At 44.9% G+C, this 18643-nt stretch overlaps 2 protein-coding genes across 2 annotated transcripts in view; both read right to left on the bottom strand.

Annotated features, from left to right (window-relative positions):
- Window positions 1-3045: 3045 nt before the first annotated feature.
- LOC309331836 (maestro heat-like repeat-containing protein family member 7) lies at window positions 3046-7017 on the bottom strand (the record flags this gene model as incomplete). The annotated part of the gene is made up of 3 exons (XM_081844342.1): window positions 6078-7017; window positions 4862-5011; window positions 3046-3204 (listed from the first exon to the last, which is right to left on the bottom strand). The coding sequence occupies exons 1-3, from the start codon at window positions 6153-6155 to the stop codon at window positions 3046-3048; spliced, it is 387 nt and encodes a 128-aa protein (XP_081700468.1). The 5' UTR covers window positions 6156-7017.
- Window positions 6246-18643, bottom strand: part of LOC309331835 (maestro heat-like repeat family member 5) — a gene marked incomplete at its 3' end in the record, with an annotated part of 29626 nt that continues 17228 nt past the window's right edge. Inside the window, exons 9-10 of the mRNA XM_081844341.1 lie at window positions 7086-7221; window positions 6246-6280 (exon numbers count right to left, since the gene is read on the bottom strand). Coding sequence (XP_081700467.1) covers window positions 6246-6280; window positions 7086-7221 — 171 coding nt within the window. The remainder of the gene's footprint in view (window positions 6281-7085; window positions 7222-18643) is intronic.

The following is an 18643-nucleotide window of genomic DNA, read 5'->3' as shown; positions in this document are numbered from 1 at the left end:
ATGGCCCTCCCAATCTAACTCACCTCTGCTCTCACAGTCAGGTACATTTTGGTTGGAAAGGGAAGGAAAGAGTATGAGCTGGTTGGAATCATGCTGAACCAAACACATCCTAAGCTGGGTCTGAACTGCAGGAGGGTTTGGACTTGGCTCATAAAGAGCATGAGATGACGCTTGAAACTGGAGAAATCTCTTCAGTTCAAAGACTTAGTGGCCTCAATAAATATATGAAAAAAGCTTATTTGGACGAGCAAAGAATTATTATTGTTGTTGTTGTTGTTGTTGTTGTTGTTGTTATTATGTCTCCCCACCCCGATACATAGCGGAACAAAGAGAAAAAAAGATATATAATAAACCAGCAGACATACAAAAATCAATCTTTAAAGCAGGCAAAAATAAATACATATGAACTTATACCAGCTTTAAGGTGTTTCCAATAGTACATATAAAAATGTAATTTTAAGAAAAATCTTAGCCTTCCAAAGGTGAAGACTTGCTCATCCATTAACGGAATACCTGTATGATTGCTGCCTGCAGTAACTTGCGCGCTAGGTCATGGAAGTGTCTGTATCAGAGTCGGACATCCCCTAAGTTGGAGCAAAGCCACTGTAAGTGCATCTTTTATTATGTATACATTCATCTTCTATCAAAAAAACACTGTCCATATATATTAGACATGATAGCAGTGAATGCAGTTGAAGTTGTACAATTAAATAAAAAATGTGTAAATACTAAAGAACATTTGACAGTTAAATTGTGAGGAATAAAGAAACCATTAGAAACATTAGAACAGGCATTCCCTGTTTCCAGTTCCTACCTCCAAGTAAAACGCCATGCCAATGGCTTTCTTCTTGTTGTTCGGACAGCACATATATTTCCGTGCCAATCGGGCAATCCTATTATACTGTTCTGTTGAGGAGGTGAACAAAGTCCTGAAACATAAGAGTAAGAGACAAAGTATTCACAAGTCTGAAGCTGGCAGGAAGAACCACCCAGCGTTCCTGCACAACAACAACCACCACCAGGTTACTTGAACGCTGAGCAGAGCCTCCCGCCTGCATTCGCTCCCTAAGATGCACACACATTTCCCCTTACTTTTTAGGAGGGGGAAAGTGTGTCTTATAGAGTGAACAATATGGTACATTTTCTGAAATAAATAAGAAGTTTATCCCCATTTCCCCAGAAAGCAGGCCTTGCTCTTCATGCCTCACCTGCCAGTCCTTTTCACCTTCTTACCTTGCCAGAAGACGAATGCCTTTGAAAAAGCTTTCTGGACTTGACAGCATATCCCAGCAGCTTTGCAACCCCAAAACCTCAAAATCGTCAAGGTATTCAACACGCCCAATCAGTTGTTTCAGGGCCTGCACAGCGGTCCTGAGTCAAGTGAAGGAATTAAGAATATTATATTTTAAAAATTTGTATACTGCCCTTCACCCGTAGATCTCCGGGCAGTTCACAACATAAAAATGCAAGTTAAAAAGCACAAAATACAGAATAAAAACAAGAACCAAAGCAAACCAATAACTCCTCTCCCTCTAACAAACACAGTTGAAAGGGCATAGGAGGTTAATCAGCCAATGGCCTGATTGAAGAGGACCATTTTTGCCTGGCATCTAAAGGCACCAGGCAAGCCTCCCTGGGGAGAGCAACCCACTAATGGGGAGCCACCACAGAAAAGGCCCCTTCTTGTGTGGAGGAGGCATGTGAAGAGGGGCTTCCGATGATGAGCGCAAGGTCTGGGTAGGTTCATCTGGGGAGTTTTAGGTCCTTGACATCTTGCAGTCCAACCCCAACCATCACCCCCTGCAGCCTCCCCCATGTTTCCAGCACAAGCGGCAACCTTTCGGCTGTGATGGAGACTTAAGGTTTCATGACACGTGAGTCCCACCACACCCAAATCAGCCCATCGTGCGGGAGAGTCTCCAACATCCTCTCCCATCCTAGTGTCCTTCAGATGTTTTGGGCTACAATAACTCCCATCTTCAGCCCCGTTGTGCTGGCTGGGGCTGGTGGGAGTTGTGGTCCAAAGTGACTGAAGAGCACAGGGGTTGGGGAAGCCTGGGTCTCCTAGCTATCTAACCTAAGCAGAACCTCCATGTCCAAATGAAGCCTATCTCTTGGGGGAGAGCTGAGCCATCACCACTATGGGTCAGAGAGAGAAGGGAGGCCCCCCCCCCAAATGCATTAGCAGGTCCCTTACATCAGTGGATCGAGATGCGAAGAGGGCTCCGGGATTAGACTTGCCGCCCTCGAACCTCTTCTTCTCGCCTCATGGACAAAACAGATCTGAGTGCTAAGTGCAAACAGCAGGTGGTGGAACATGCTCTTCAGGATACCTGCAGCCTCAGGGAACGACAGGATATGACACAGAGCGTTGGTAGCCTGGAGGGACAAGGACAGGAGAACGGCATTCAGCAGAGGTCATCGTCAGATCAAGATCTCAGACTCAGACGCGACTCAGAGCCCCGGTCCATTTCCCTCAGTGTTGTCTACACTGACTAGCAGTGGCTGTCCAGGGTTTCAGGCAAGGAACTCCCCGACATGGAGATGCTGGGGCCCTTCTGCATACAAAGCAGGTGCTCACAGGATGGACCACTTATTAAGATGCACCCCCCTCCCAGCAAGAAGCCCCCAGCCCCATCCAGCTCCCATTCAAAACAATCCAGGAGAGAGAAACTGAGTGGTTTCGTACCGCCATTGGCATTTGAGAAGTGCTGCGTCGCCTGGAAGTGACTTCCGCTTTGGGGTCTTCATCCTGCAGCCTTTTCAGGAGAGGTCTCAGCAGCTTGACGCTGGAATACTGATCAGCGACCAAGGCCTTCCAGATCACCGTGGCACTTCTGCAATTTTTCAAAACAGAATTTTTCCCTTTTCCTTTTCTTAAAAAAAGTCAGGCCTTTGATATTTTCTTTATATTGCACATACATTAGCAAAGAAAGAAACCACAACTCGGAGCACAATTTTTTGCAAGTACGAAATTCAATATAAATAAATATAAATTAAGAAACCCCTTAAATCTACCCCTCCCCATTTTCACATCACAAAAACTTACTCATCACTCTCCATCGAACAGTCCAACAGGCTGTCTACGACCGGCTGCATGCGCTTGGTGGCTAGGCTGACAAGAGCCGAAAGTGTCACTTCCTTAGTGCGGGTGTCGGGGATCTGGTGGAGACGGTTGTAAATCTCCTTCACAACCATAGGCAGCTGGAAGAAGATAAAAGAAGACCAGGATGAGAAAGTGTGGTGAACCTGTTTCTATTTTGCTTAATGTATGTAGGGTTTGGTGTCAGCGTTACTCGTGCCGGTTCTCTGCCGTTCACTTGTGTTCCTTTGGTGGTGAGAGAGGTTGGGGTTGGCCTAGGGTGTGGTTGTTTGTTTGTGGTTGGCTGTGGTGATCTTTGTTTTGAATCAATTCCAGTACCCTTTTGGTACTAGATTCTGGCTCCTGCAAAGTCAATACTAAATCGTCAGCAAATGCTTTCAGTTTGTACTGTTTAGCACCCACTTGTATGCCTTTAACCAATTGGTCCTTTCTGATCATATTTAACAAAACCTCCAGGACCGATATAAAAAGCAATGGAGAGATTGGGCAACCTTGTCGTGTTCCTTTCTCAATCTTAAACTCTTCTGTCACTGCATTGTTCACAATTAATTTTGCCTTTTGTTCTGAATAAATTGCACCTATACCATTTTCAAAACCTTGACCTACCCCCATCCCCTGTAGATTCTTCTTCATAAAACTCCAAGAAATGTTGTCAAAGGCCTTCTCTGCATCCACAAAAATCAAAACTGCCTTAGTATTGATATTCACTTGTAATTTTTCTAGAATATAAATTATATTCCTCGTATTATCAGACAAATGTCTGCCCGGGAGAAAGCCCGCTTGGTCTTTATGAATTTCTTCTACTAACACCCTTTTTAATCTTTTAGCCAAAATATCTGCAAAAATTTTGTAATCTTCCATTCTATTTCCTGGTTCATCAATTTCATATATTGTACTTGATATAACTTTATCTCTTTCAGGATCTCCTGTGATTTTGGTTTTGCTCTCAGCTTCTTCTCTCCTTCCTTTATTTTTTCCAAGATTTTATCCTTTTTTTCATTTTGGGTTCTCTTCTTGTTGACGACTCTTAACGACTGCAATAGGTCTTACAGGAAAAAGCAGGAAAGAGACTGGAAAGAGAAGCTGCTGAATTGCAACTTATTACCAAACTTAAAACCATGGAGAGACCTGGTCTGAACAAAGACATTGGATTCTTATCTCATTATACATGACAAAGCCATTTTTCACCTTCTCACCCCTTGCTTTTTCCTGTAAGACCTATTGCAGTCGTTAAGAGTCGTCAACAGGCTCATCACAGCTATCTGCCAATCACCCATTCCCACCACCCTTCTGAGTAATACCCATCCCCACCTTCTCACTATATAAAAGGGTCTGGTGACTTCTGTTTCAGTGTATTTGAAGAAGTGTGCATGCACACAAAAGCTCATACCTAGAACTAACTTAGTTGGTCTTTAAGGTGCTACTGGAAGGAATTTTTTGTTTTGACTATGGCAGACCAACACGGCTACCTATCTGTAACTCCCCCACAACAAACACTCTGCGAGGTGAGTGGGGCTGAGAGACTTCAAAGAAGTGTAACTGGCCCAAGGTCACCCAGCAGCTGCATGTGGAGGAGCGGAGACGCGAACCCGGTTCCCCAGATTACGAGTCTACCACTCTTAACCACTACACCACACTGGCTCTTCTTACTTCCCACACAATGCCTTCTTACTTCCCAGAAACAAGCTAATTCTAAGTCCGAAGAGAATGTTTGATTTAGAGGAAACCTGCTCCCCCTGCCTCCGTTTTGAGCCTTACGTCCTCCATTTCCATGCCGCATTCCTCAAGGAAGGACCTCAGGAGCTTTCCTGCAGCCTGAGAGACGGCTCTGTCTTCCACTGTCAGGTTGTCAATCGCCTTCAACACGACTTCGTTGATCTGGCTGGGCGTGAGGTGCTCCCCAAAAGCCTGGCACAAAGAAGAAAGAAGAGGGAGTTTTCTTCTGCTCCACACTCTGACCACGTTTCAGTAGTCCAAGGGTGCCTTCACAAACCAAGTGAAAGACATCTCCACTCTGCCTTGAGAGGGTTGAACTAAGTGACCCCCACGTCCCTTCCAACTCTACAATTTGGTGATTCTATTTATGTGTTTATTTAAGTAGCTGAAAGATTTTACAACAAACCAAACTAAAAGTCAGGTGACGCCTTGCTATTTTCGATCCACATCTTAAATTGGTTATGACATTGGAACATGAAGAGGTTCAATCTAAAATCAGACTAGAAAATTTAAAAAAAAAATCCCTCCAGGAACAGAGAGGGTGAATAATAGTGTCTATCCGTTATATAACCAATGCCTAACAGACTGGGTGGGAACCTGCCGGCTGTGTGTTTTGTTCTTAATATACAACAAAAACACCCACCACAAGGTTGGCATAGTCCATTGGCTTGGCAGTGCCTTGTGAAAGATGCATCGAATGAGTCAACTTTTCCTATTCTTTTTCCGCCCTGAGGAGCCCAAGGTGGCAATGCATGGTTCTCTCTCCTCCCCGTTTTAGTCTCATGAGGTAGGTTAGACTGAGAGACTGTGACTGACTCGTGAGTGGGGATCTGAACCCTAGGTCTCCCAGCACCTGGTAGAATTTCAATAAGTAGAATTCTGCATGCAGTTTAGGCTACCGGGCACTTGTCTTTGAGCAATTTATTCTAATACAATGCATTTCTGAATGTTATTTACACTAATAGCTCACGCATGGATTTTTTTACACACTGTTTGGCATTGCGAAATTCAAGGACATGTGAATTTCAAAGGCGGGTTGTGTTTCAGTTCTCCTGTTGTTTCTGAAAGCCTTGATCTGATAGCTTTGGCTTCCAGTGTGAACTGCTCTGAATCTCTCCCTCATCCCTAGAAGGCGTGGGCTGCCTGAGGGCAGGCTGAAGTTGGTGGGGCAGGGCCCCGTTGGCCCGAGTGAGCAAATCTTTGCTAACTGGGAGTGGCTGCGGTCTTAGCAATAAAGAGTACAAAAGGCCACCCCTACCTTGGCCACTTTTGCGATGTTGTAGTGGAAGAGAGAGGGCCCAGGGATGAAGAAGTCTTCTCGGACCCATCTGACCATGTTGCCTTTCTTATTTTTATTCCTCCTCTTCTCCAGTTCCTTACCTAAGCAGGGTCGGGTTTTGGAATATGCATGCAAAAGAACCCAGCATTAGTGCTCCCTGCTCAAAACCTCCAGTTTTCCCGCTGGGACCAACAAAAACAATTATTGGTTTCACCTCAAAAATTATAATTCGGAATTGGAAAAAAGGTTCAGAAGGGGGCAACCAAAAGGACTGGGGTGCTTGTGGAGCAAATGCTGGTTGCAGCATTTGGGGGGCGGTTCCGTTTAGAAAAACGGCGAGGAAGAGGAGACACAATGTATGGCTTGGAGAAAGTGGAGAGAGAAAGCTTTCTCTCTTGCCCTCATAACATGAGAACAACTGGACCTCCAATGAAACTGAAGTTTCAGGATGGTCCTTCTTCTTGCAATGCACAGCTAAACTCTGGAACTCCCTGCCACAGGAGGCACTGATGGCCACGGACCAAGATGGCTTTCAAAGAAGATGAGGCAAATTCATGGAAGAGAAGGCTACCCATGGCTATTAGCCAGGATGGCTATGCTCTGCCTCCATGGTCAGAGGCAGCAAAGTACAGGAGTAGAAAGAGCTTGAATTCTGCTTGCTGGCTTCCCACAAGCATCTGATCAACCCCTGTGGGAACAGGATGCTGGACTGGGCTGGGCCACTGGTCAGGTCCAGAAGGCTTTTCTGATGAACATCAGCAGTGAATTCCTCCCCCAAGACTGCCCTCTCATCTCTGGCCAACGGGGTGTTGGCGTTAGGCCAGTGCTAGCACAATTCTGGCCCTCCTGAACTCCCTGATCAACCCCAGCAGCAGCCAGCATGGGCAACACTCAGGGATGATGGGAGTTGGAGCAGCCTCTGGAGGGCTACAGATCTCCCACCCTGCGGCTTACAAGAAACCAGCCATTTCCCAGCATCCCCCTCACCCATTTTGGCTATCATGATGTAATGGAGATGGTACAAGGCCTCTGCTGACTGCAGGCCAATCTCCTTCACGTTGTCTGCGAGGTGAAGGGACAAGAGCGCCACCAGCTGTCCAAGAAGGGGGAAATCCTGGGATACCTAAGAAGTGGAGAGAGAGAGATGCACAGTCAGCCCTTGTCCCACAGAGCCCAGCAAGAGAAAACCGTCTGGCATGCTTTCAGAAGAAGAAGAAGAAGAGTTTGGATTTGATTTATTTATTTTTTAATGGATTTTTATTAAGATTTTAAAGGTTAGAAAAAAAAGATAAACAAATATCAATTTAATCAAAAAACAAAAACAAAACAGACAATTAAAAAAAAACAAATCAAACCTTTACATAACTGTCAGAGCTGCCTCTAGGTCCCAGCTCACAGAGGACCAACGCCAGGCTGATGTTATGTACAAAAGTCTTTATTGAAGTTTAATTTCCATTTCAAAGCCAGGGCGTGCAGCCCTACGTCTAGACTCTAGATCGGCGAAGTCCCGTCTGAGTCTCCGCCCCTTCCACACCAGTTTAAGATCCTAGCACTGCTCCACCTCCTGCGCTGCACTCTTCTCCTCTGGGTCCTCCTGCCCGCTGGGGCATTGCCCTTTCTGGACTCTTCCGACGCTGAGTCGCTTAGCTCCTCCCCCTGCCTCCGGCGTGCTTTAGGACCCGGTTCCCAATCCTCACTCTCTGCTGTCCCGCGCTCCTGTACATTTGAACTTGCTTCTCGCGCCAACCCAGTGACCTTTCTCCTAACCATTACACTACCACAATAACTGTCAGGGGCTCAGGAGCAGAGGCACAGGGGAGAGAGGAAATGGAGAGCGAAGGGGAAGAATCGGAGGGCAGCGTAGGGGAGTATGAAAGTGGCCCGAGAGATTCCATGAGCTTCTCCAGCGAATCAGAAGATTCCCAGAGGGGGGCGCCGATGGCCAGTGCAAGGGGGGTCCCAGGGGGGACACACCAGAAGCAAGGGGCCAGCGGGGACTCCCAAAGCAGCAGCGGGAGATCAGGACCAGCTCCTCCACCAGAGCGTGGTTTGGGGAAAGAGTCCCATGTATCAGGGCCAGCTTCTCCTCCAGCAGGGAGAGAAGATGAATCAGGGCTGGCCACGCCTCTATCGCAGAGTGAGGGAACGGAGGGGAAGTCAGGTCCAGCTAGCCTCTCCGAAGGGGGAAGCAGTGACAGGAGCAGTGTAACGGTTAGGAGGAAGGTTGCCGGCTGGGCGCGCGCGCCAAGTTCGAATGTACAGGCGCGCGGAACAGCAGGAAACCCGGATTGGGAACCAGGTCCTAAAGCCCGCCGGAGGGAGGGGGAAGACTCAGGGGACTCAGCGTCAGAAGAGTCTAGAAAGGGCGAGACCCCAGCGGACAGGCGGGCCCAGAGGAGAAAAGAGCAAAGGAAGAGGTGGAGCAAGGCTAGAGTCTTAAACTGGTGTCGGGGGGAAGGAGATTCAGACGGAGCTTCAGCGGTCTAGAGTTTGAGACGTAGAGCTACGCGCCGCGGCTTTGAAATCGAAACTGAACTTCAATAAAGACTTTTGTATATAACAACGAACTGGCGTTGGTCCTTTGTGAGCTGGGACCTCGGGCAGCTCTGACAATAACTTTCTTTCCTTTACTTATTTCCTTGACTTCCTCACACCTCCCTTTTTTGTATTCTAGTTCAATTAGATATTTCAGCAAATCCTTTCCATCTTCGTTTTTATCCTAATAATTTATCTTAACATACTATAATTTTACATTCTCTTCTTTCACCAATTAACAATCCATTTTTACTTAGACCTTTATATCATTTCTGCTAAAACCACATAACTTCATTCCAACATCCTTCTAACATTCCTTAATTTTACAATGTTTCTGTAGATAAACTTTAAATTTCTTCCAATCTTCTTCCACCAACTCTTCTCCTTGGTCTCGGATTCTGCCAGTCATTTCTGCCAGTTCCATATAGTCCATCACCTTCATCTGCCATTCTTCCCAGGTGGGTAGACCTTGTGTCTTCCAATATTTTGCAATGAGTATTCTTGCTGCTGTTGTGGCATACATAAAGAAAGTTCTATCCTTCTTTGACACCAATTGGCCAACCATGCCCAGGAGAAAGGCCTCTGGTTTCTTCTGAAAGGTATACTTAAATACCTTTTCATTTCATTATAGATCATCTCCCAGAAAGTCTTAATCCTTGGGCATGTCCACCAAAGGTGAAAAAATGTACCCTCAGTCTCTTTACATTTCCAACATTTATTATCGGGCAAATGATAAATTTTTGCAAGCTTGACTGGTGTCATGTACCACCTGTAAATCATTTTCATTATGTTTTCTCTTAGGGCATTACATGCCGTGAATTTCATGCCTGTGGTCCATAACTGTTCCCAGGCAGCCATCATAATGTTATGTCCAACATCTTGTGCCCATTTAATCATAGCAGATTTCATTTCATCCTGAGTATTCCATTTCAACAGCAAGTTATACATTCTTGACAAATTCTTAGTTTTAGGATCTAACAGTTCTGTTTCCAATTTTGATTTTTCCACCAGAAAGCCAATTTTCTTATCCAAATTGTAAGCCTCCATTATTTGGTAATAATGAAGCCAGTCTCGTACTTTGTTTTTTAGTTTTTCAAAACTCTGCAGTTTTAATCTGTCCCCTTCTTGTTCCAAAATTTCCCAATATTTCGGCCAATTGGCCTCCATATTGAGCTTTTTCTGAGCCTTTGCTTCCATTGGTGACAACCACCTTGGAGTTTTGTTTTCAAGCAAATCCTTATATCTTATCCAGACATTAAACAGTGCTTTCCTGACAATATGGTTTTTAAACGCTTTATGTGCTTTGACCTTGTCATACCACAGATATGCATGCCACCCAAATACATTATTAAAACCTTCTAGGTCCAAAATGTCTATGTTTTCAAGAAGCAGCCATTCTCTCAGCCAACAAAATGCGGCTGATTCATAATAAAGCTTAAGGTCTGGCAGGGCAAAACCACCTCTTTCTTTAGCATCAGTTAGTATATTAAATTTCTTGCCCTGCCAGACAAATCTAGAGATATCTTTCTGCCACTTCTTGAAACAATCCATTTTGTCCAAAATTTGCAGTGTTTGAAACAAAAACACCATCCTTGGCAATACATTCATTTTTATCGCAGCAATTCAGCCTAGCAATGATAACTTCAAATTTGTCCATATTTCTAGATCCTTTTTCACTTCCGTCCAACATTTTTCATAATTATCTTTAAATAAATTCACATTCTTAGCAGTCATGTTAACCCCTAAGTATTTCACTTTCTTAACCAATGTTAATCCTGTCTCCTTCTGAAACTTCTCTCTCTCAATCACTGTTAGATTTTTCTCTAAAACCTTAGTTTTCAACTTATTCAACTTAAATCCTGCGAGCGGTTGCCGAACAACTCCAGGCACGCCTGGAAGAAGCGGACCATTTGGATCCCTTCCAGTCGGGATTCAGGCCTCATCATGGGACTGAAACTGCCTTGGTCGCACTGGTTGATGATCTCCGGCGGGCTAGGGACAAAGGTGAGAGCTGTTTCCTAGTTCTGCTGGATCTCTCAGCGGCGTTTGATACCATCGACCATAACATCCTTCTGGACCGTCTTGAGGGGCTGGGAGCTGGGGGCACTGTCATACAGTGGTTCCGCTCCTTCCTCCTGGGCCGTGTTCAGAAAGTGGTGGGGGGGGATGAGTGTTCAGACCCCTGGGCTCTCACTTGTGGGGTGCCTCAGGGTTCTGTCCTCTCCCCCATGCTTTTCAACATTTACATGCAGCCGCTGGGAGAGATCATCAGGAGGTTGGGGCTGGGTGTTCATCAGTATGCGGATGATACCCAGCTCTACCTCTCTTTTAAATCAGAACCAGTGAGGGCGGTGAAGGTCCTGTGTGAGTGTCTGGAGGCGGTTGGAGGATGGATGGCGGCTAACAGATTGAGGTTGAATCCTGACAAGACAGAAGTACTGTTTTTGGGGGACAGGAGACGGGCAGGTGTGGAGGATTCCCTGGTCCTGAATGGGGTAACTGTGCCCCTGAAGGACCAGGTGCGCAGCCTGGGAGTCATTTTGGACTCACAGCTGTCCATGGAGGCACAGGTTAAATCTGTGTCCAGGGCAGCTGTGTACCAGCTCCATCTGGTACGCAGGCTGAGACCCTATCTGCCTGCGGACTGCCTCGCCAGAGTGGTGCATGCTCTGGTTATCTCCCGCTTGGACTACTGCAATGCACTCTACGTGGGGCTACCTTTGAAGGTGACTCGGAAACTACAACTAATCCAGAATGCGGCAGCTAGACTGGTGACTGGGAGTGGCCGCCGAGACCATATAACACCGGTCTTGAAAGACCTACATTGGCTCCCAGTATGTTTCCAAGCACAATTCAAAGTGTTGGTGCTGACCTTTAAAGCCCTAAACGGCCTCGGTCCAGTATACCTGAAGGAGCGTCTCCACCCCCATCATTCTGCCCGGACGCTGAGGTCCAGCGCCGAGGGCCTTCTGGCGGTTCCCTCATTGCGAGAAGCAAAGCTACAGGGAACCAGGCAGAGGGCCTTCTCGGTAGTGGCCCCCGCCCTGTGGAACGCCCTTCCAGCAGATGTCAAAGCGATAAACAACTACCTGACATTCAGAAGACATCTTAAGGCAGCCCTGTTCAGGGAAGTTTTTAACGTGTGATATTTTACTGTATTTTTGGTTTTTATGGAAGCCGCCCGGAGTGGCTGGGGAGGCCCAGCCAGATGGGCGGGGTATAAATAATAAATTATTATTATTATTATTATTATTATTATTATTATTAACATGACCAAATTCTTGAATCAATTCCAATACTCTTTTGGTACTAGATTCTGGCTCCTGTAGTGTCAATACCAAATCATCAGCAAATGCTTTCAATTTGTACTGTTTAGCTCTGACTTGTATACCTTTAATCAATTGGTCCTTTCTAATCATATTAAGCAGAACCTCCAGGACCGATATAAAAAGCAATGGAGAGATTGGGCAACCTTGTTGTGTTCCTTTCTCAATCTTAAACTCCTCTGTGACTACATTGTTTACAATTAATTTAGCTTTTTGTTCTGAATAGATTGCACCTATACCATTTTCAAAACCTTGACCTACCCCCATTCCCTGTAAATTTTTCTTCATGAAACTCCAAGAAATATTGTCAAAGGCTTTCTCCGCGTCCACAAATATCAAAACTGCTTTGGTGTTAATATTCACTTGTAATTTTTCTAAAATGTTAATTATATTCCTCGTATTGTCAGACAAGTGTCTCCCCGGGAGAAAGCCCACTTGATCTTTATGGATTTCTTCTACTAGTACCTTTTTTTAGTCTTTTAGCCATAATATCAGCAAAAATTTTGTAATCCACATTGAGCAAAGATATGGGGCGGTAGTTCTTAAGCTGTGTCTTCTCAGACTCTGTTTTCGGTATAAGTGTAATATAAGCTTCCTTCCACGACTCTGGTGCCTTTTTCCCTTCCAGTATTTCATTGCAAACTTCCTTTAAAGGCTGTACTAGCCATTCTTTCAAGGATCTATAATATCTTGAAGTGAAACCATCCAGCCCTGGGGATTTGCCCAATTGCATGTTCTGAATGGCTCCTTCTACCTCCTGTTCTGTTATTTTATAATTCAACATTAGCTTATTTTCTTGAGAGATTTTTTGTAATCCATTTATTTTCAAAAATCGATCAATGTCCATTTCTTTCTGAGTCTCCTGTGTATATAGATGTTTAAATACCTCTGAAAGCACTTCCTGATCTCCACTGGATTCTGTATATTCTTTCCCTCCACTTCCAAATTAGTAATAGTATTAAGTTTTTGTCTTTTTTTCATTTGCCAAGCCAGCAGTTTCCCACATTTATTTGCCGATTCAAATGTCTTCGGTCTCATCTGTTTGATCTTCCATTCTATTTCCTGATTCATCAATTTCATTTTGCATAAAGTATTACTCCTCTTTTCTTAACTTTGTCTGATGAAATAAATTCATGTCCCAATCTTTTATTGCTCAATATCTTCCTGTGTAGCCTTATCACATGTGTTTCTTATAGACAAATCAAATCCAATTGTTCTTTTTTTAATAAATGAAAGACTCTCGCCTTTTTTCCGGGGAGTTGAGTCCATTCACATTCCAGCTTAATACTTGCAGTGCCATGATGTAGTTACTCTGCTTCTCCTCCAACAGCACTTAGTACTTTATCTATTTCTGTCAGTGGTGTTGATTTCCCTCTTTTTGGTGAACTTCTGTCCAAAACTCCCGGCTCTTTTCCAAGTTCTTTCTGCAGATCTTCTCCATGGTTTCCCCAAAACTTATCTTTTTCCTCCACTGATCTTATCTTTATCTTTCTTCCTTTAAAGCTAAAGAATAGGCCTTGGGGAAATTCCCACCTGAAGATGATTTTGTTCCTTCTCAACAGGGCAACCAAATCTCCAAAGTTGGACCTAGGATCCAAAAGATGTTGTCAGGGACCTGACATTGGAGCGTGAGGTGGAGGCTGGGCTCCAAAGCGATGCAGGAGAGGGGACCAGCAGGAGGGAAGGAATTCAACGTAACACCAGTAGAGAAGGGAGGGAGATGGAGGATTCAGAGAGAGGTCTCCGGGACCCTTCATCTGAGACCAGTGGAGAGAGCACGGGCACGCCTCTGCCCACTCCTTCCTTGCACAGAAGAGTCCCACGCAGGGAGATAGGCGGAGACTTGGCGTCAAACAGCTCTTATGCTGGAAGAGGTTCAAGAAACGCCCACTGACGGATTCTGCAAGCGACTGAACGGCCACGGAGTGAGGGCTTTCAGCCAAAAGCATGGTTAGCCAGGCAATCTAGCCAAAAGTGACGGCAACTTACGCACAAGTAACCCCTTATAACCATTACAGATGTTTCGGTATATCTTTAAAGATTTCCACTCTTGACTGCAGAATTGTCAAAGAATTCTGAAAGTGCAGACCCAAAATTTTATCTCTCTCTTCTTTAGATCGGAGAGTAATCAGACAGTCCCTTATTTTATTCTTGTTTCCTCCTCTTCCAAGTCTGAAGGCCCTCACGATTTTGAATTCTTCTTGTTTCAAATCCAACTTCCAGAACTCTGCAAATTCTATCAAACTGCCCTTCTCTAATTCAGGTACAGCTCTAATCCTTAAATTCGTCTGTTTTTCCTTAAGTTCAATCATAGAAAGTGTCAATTTATGGTCCTCAATTTGCCTCTGTAGATCTGGGACTTTCTCTGTTTCCAATTGTGTTATCTTAAATTCCACAGCAGCAGCTTTTTCCTTGGCTTCATCTGCAGTCTGTCGGATCAAAGTAGATTCCTGCAACAATTTCTGAATAGATTCTGTATTAGTGTTCACCTTTTGTCCCAAGCTATTTAAGCTTTCTGTATTTAAGTCAATTTTAGTGGTTGCTGCGTCTACCTTCACTTTTGCCTCGTCCACTGTCATCTTTGTCTCTTCAACCGTCTTATTTGTCTCTTCGACCCTCTTATTAAGTTGCTCCAAAGATTCATTAATCTTGGCCAGTGCAATCGCTAAAACATCTTCTGATGACATTCCACTAGGCTTAGATTGTGTTGGTACAGTCGCAGATGGGGTAGGGAGACCAACGGCTGATGGTCTTCACTGCCAAATCTTCCCAGACCTTGTTGTTTTGTCTGGGAATGACGAGTCTACTTTTTCTTTCCCATGTGCCATAACACTACACAGTTTCTCTTTGCAAGTGGAAAATTCACCTAGTATCGATTTCAGAAACTTCCTCTAGGTGGAAACAGTTGCAATAGTCCAAAATGACACCTTTTAAACTCAAATAAAAAAAATAAACACTTCCAATTTTTTGTTACTTTCCAGTTACTTTCCCTCCTTTTTAAGAGCAGAAGAGGACAACTAACCACAATGTATCTCTCTTGCTGAGCTAGCTGTCAGCAAGTCGTCTATTCACAGTTAATACGCAGTTCAAAGCACAACAGTCTTTGTCTATTGGCAGCCCGTTCCCAAGTTTTGAGCGGTGGATTTTAACTTCTTTCCCTCTCTCTTGCAGGTATATATAGTCCAAAACTCCCCCCTCCTTCCCCTGCTTCCTAGGGGGGGGGGGTTGATACTTTTTGTGTTAGGAAATTAATCCTTTCCAGTCGGATTTCCAAAACTTTAGCTTGTAGTCTCTTTGCTTTGATCTATTTACAAAAGCGGAAGGCGGACTTCCTGTTTAAACCTCCCCGCATCGGTGCCAAATTAAGTCTTTTTCGTCCTTTTATACTTCCAATTTTTCCTATTCATGGGTAGTTGCTTTTGAGGTCGAATTGTCACAGGAAGAAGTCAGCGCTCTCCGGTAACGGCTGTGCGGCTTCGCTCCAAGGAAAAAGCAGTTGATTCACAGCACCGTGCCGCTCACCCTGCTTCGCTCCGGAACCGTAATCGGTATTCCCTGCGAATTGGGGGGGCCCAAAAGGTGCCCGCCGAATCCCACGCTCACAGGCTTCTCCCGCCTGTGATTTTTGAAGGGTCTCCACTTCGCCGTAGCGGTACAGACCCGATTTCCTCGAGGCAGATCCTCCTAGTCAGAAGGATTCCGCCATTACCGATGGCGCTAACCCGAAAGTCCCCAAGAGTTTGGATTTGATATCCCGCCTTTCTCTCCCTTTAAGGAGTCTCAAAGCGGCTAGCATTCTCCTTTCCCTTCCTCCCCCACAACAAACACTCTGTGAGGTGACTGGGGCTGAGAGACTTCAAAGAAGTGTGACTGGCCCAAGGTCACCCAGCAGCTGCATGTGGAGGAGCGGAGACGTGAACCCGGTTCCCCAGATTAGGAGACTACCACTCTTAACCACTACACCACACTGGCTCTCAGTCGGCAAAGGTGGCAGAGGGGCACAGGGCAAGAGAGCTGTGCTTAGGTGGCCCACCCTAGGCTTGCCCCAGGGCTTTTTCCCCAGCCAGAACTCACTGGAACTCAGTTCTGGCTGTTGAATGGTTGAATGTTGAATGGTTGAATGTTGAATGGCTGTGTCAGCATTTGGGTGTAGTATATAAGGAGCAGCACCTAGCTCTCCCATTACCCTGGGGGATTGGTTGGTGGTTGGGTCTGGTTTGTTGTTGATGTATTTAGTGTTTTTGTTTTTGTTATTAAAACCTTGTTTAAGTTATTTTTGAGTCCTTTTTTAATGCATGGTCTCCCCAGCAAGCTCTCTGCAGTGCTACTATACTGCAAATAGCTAACATCTTTGGTTATGGGCCCAGCTGCTGAGTGGATGACTGCCTTATTTTGGACTCTGAGAAAGCTTTGAAAACTCCTTCTCCTGCTAGTGTAGTTTCTGTGGGTCTGGAAGAGTTCCAGAATGGTTGACCGGGTTCCAGAAGCTGAGAAGGCTCTGGTGTTCCCACAGCTAACAGATGAGAACTATAGTTTATGGTCTTTTCGGGTGGAGGCGCTTTTGACCTCTAGAGAAGTATGGACCTATGTAACTGATGACCCTCCTGACCCTGTAACTAATGCTTGGTCGAAAGGAGATGCAAAAGCCAGGGCAATAATTAATTTGGCAGTCAGTGACCAGCAAGTAGTCTATATAAGAAATAAGAAAACTGCCAAAGAAATGTGGGACAGTCTTGCAGCAGTGCATATTAGAAAAGAGTCAGTGTCTGCATTGACGTTTTTCAAGCAGCTGTACCAGACCAAGTTGCAGCCTGGTAGTGATTTGGCAGCACACTTGAGACGTCTGGAGGCAATACACTGCGAATTAATTCGAAGGGACATGGAGATACCTTATATTCAGTATGTTTTTATCATTCTTTCTTCCCTTAATGAGGACTTTGATGGTGTAGCTAGCCAGATATCTGCCGTTCCACCAGCACAATTAACCGTGGAAGGGGTAACGGCATGATTAGTGGACTTCCGGGTTAGCGCCATCGACAATGGCAGCATTCCTCTGACTGAGAGGAACCCGCTCCGTGGAATTCGGGTCGTACCGCCGCGGCGAAGGCGGAGACCCTTTAGAAATCCCAGGTGGATGAAGCCTGGGAACGTGGGATTCGGTTGACACCAGGAGCGCTCCCCTACCCACAGGGAAACCCCTTTTCGGGGGTTCCGAAGTGACGTGGGGTGAGCAGCGCGGTGTTTTGAATCGACCGCTATTTTTACGGAGTGAAGCCGCGTAGCCGTTGCCAGAGCGCGCTGACTTTTTCTTGTGGACAAATGGATTTTAAACAACAACCCGTGAGTAGAACGGAAATTGGAATTCTAAAGTATTTAAAGTTTTTTTTTAAAAAAAAAATAATTGGTACCGATCAGGGAAGGTCCAAACAGGAAGTCCGCCTCCCCTTTCTGTAAATAAACTGAAGCAAAGAACCAGTTAACTAAGGTCGTGGAGAGTTTTGTGTAAAGGACCTAAATTCCATTGATTGAAACTATCATCAATATCTTTTTTGAAAGCAGGGGAACCTGCAGGAGAAGGTTAAAATCCGTGAAATTGAAGTGCCACATCCCCAGACCCGGGAGTGGTCTGTGTGAGCCCGTTGACAGTGATTTGACAGCTGTCAAGTTAGCTGTTAGGATACAAAAGAAGGACTTTGTTTCTACTGCCTGTTTTTGTTACAACTTTATGTTTAAAAGGAAGAAAGGAACTGTTATAATTCAATGTATGGGACCTTTGGGTCTGTGCTGGAAGGAGTGAAAAAGAATTTGAATCCCTCTAGAGGGAGCTTTGGGTTATTGTCGTAAGGATGCAGCTAAAGATAAAAGCCTTGAGAAACTAGTTTTTGACCTTGGACTATTTAAGTATGGCTGTTAGGAAGGAAATCGAGTGTGAACTGAACAGGACATTTTATCTCTTGGGAAAGCTGCAAGACCAGATAAATGTTATGGCTACTAACGTGGTAATCTTGGAAACAAAAGTAGGTTTTGGCAAAGAAGTGGACAAGAACCAAGCACAGGAACCTCTTTCAACTGAACAAATTGAAACATTTGAAAAGGAGAATCTTGTTGTGAGCAAAGTGAGGAAAGGGGGAGCCGTAACCCTACAGAGGCCAATAGTGGATTACTACTTGAGGCCCTACATGATGACAACTAGGAGAAGTAAATATTTGGAGATGGAAGCCTGGTTTGGCCTGGAAGATGAAAGATGGAGAGATCACCCTATGTGGAGATCAAATGACCTTTGGAATATAAATCCGAGCCAGGTGGAGATTGGAAGATTGGAGCTTTGGGGGCCTTTGGATTTGAAAAGAGTGTGAAACAAGATTTGGAATACTTTATAGGCCCTACTTTTAACTATGGAAGTTTGGCAGGAAGTAATATGATGACTGTTGGGTTGGGGCTTCCCCAAGATCTGATTTTCAACATTAAAGACTATCAAAAAGACTGGCAGAGGGGACAGACTTAAGAGCCTCGGATTTAAGATCTCCGGGCTGATGGTTTTCTGAGATTAATGGAACTATTGAGGGGCTGAAACCGGGGAGGGGATTTGGTGAAAGAAAATTGGGAATCTAAAGTATATATAATATAAATTTGTTTTTTTTAAAATGAGAGATGGGAAAATCGCGGAATTGAATTTTTTCTTTG

The sequence above is a fragment of the Podarcis erhardii genome (genome assembly GCF_964252035.2).
Source record: "Podarcis erhardii genome assembly, chromosome: 16".
Lineage (NCBI taxonomy): Eukaryota > Metazoa > Chordata > Lepidosauria > Squamata > Lacertidae > Podarcis > Podarcis erhardii.
This window is presented reverse-complemented; position numbering and strand designations above follow the sequence as displayed.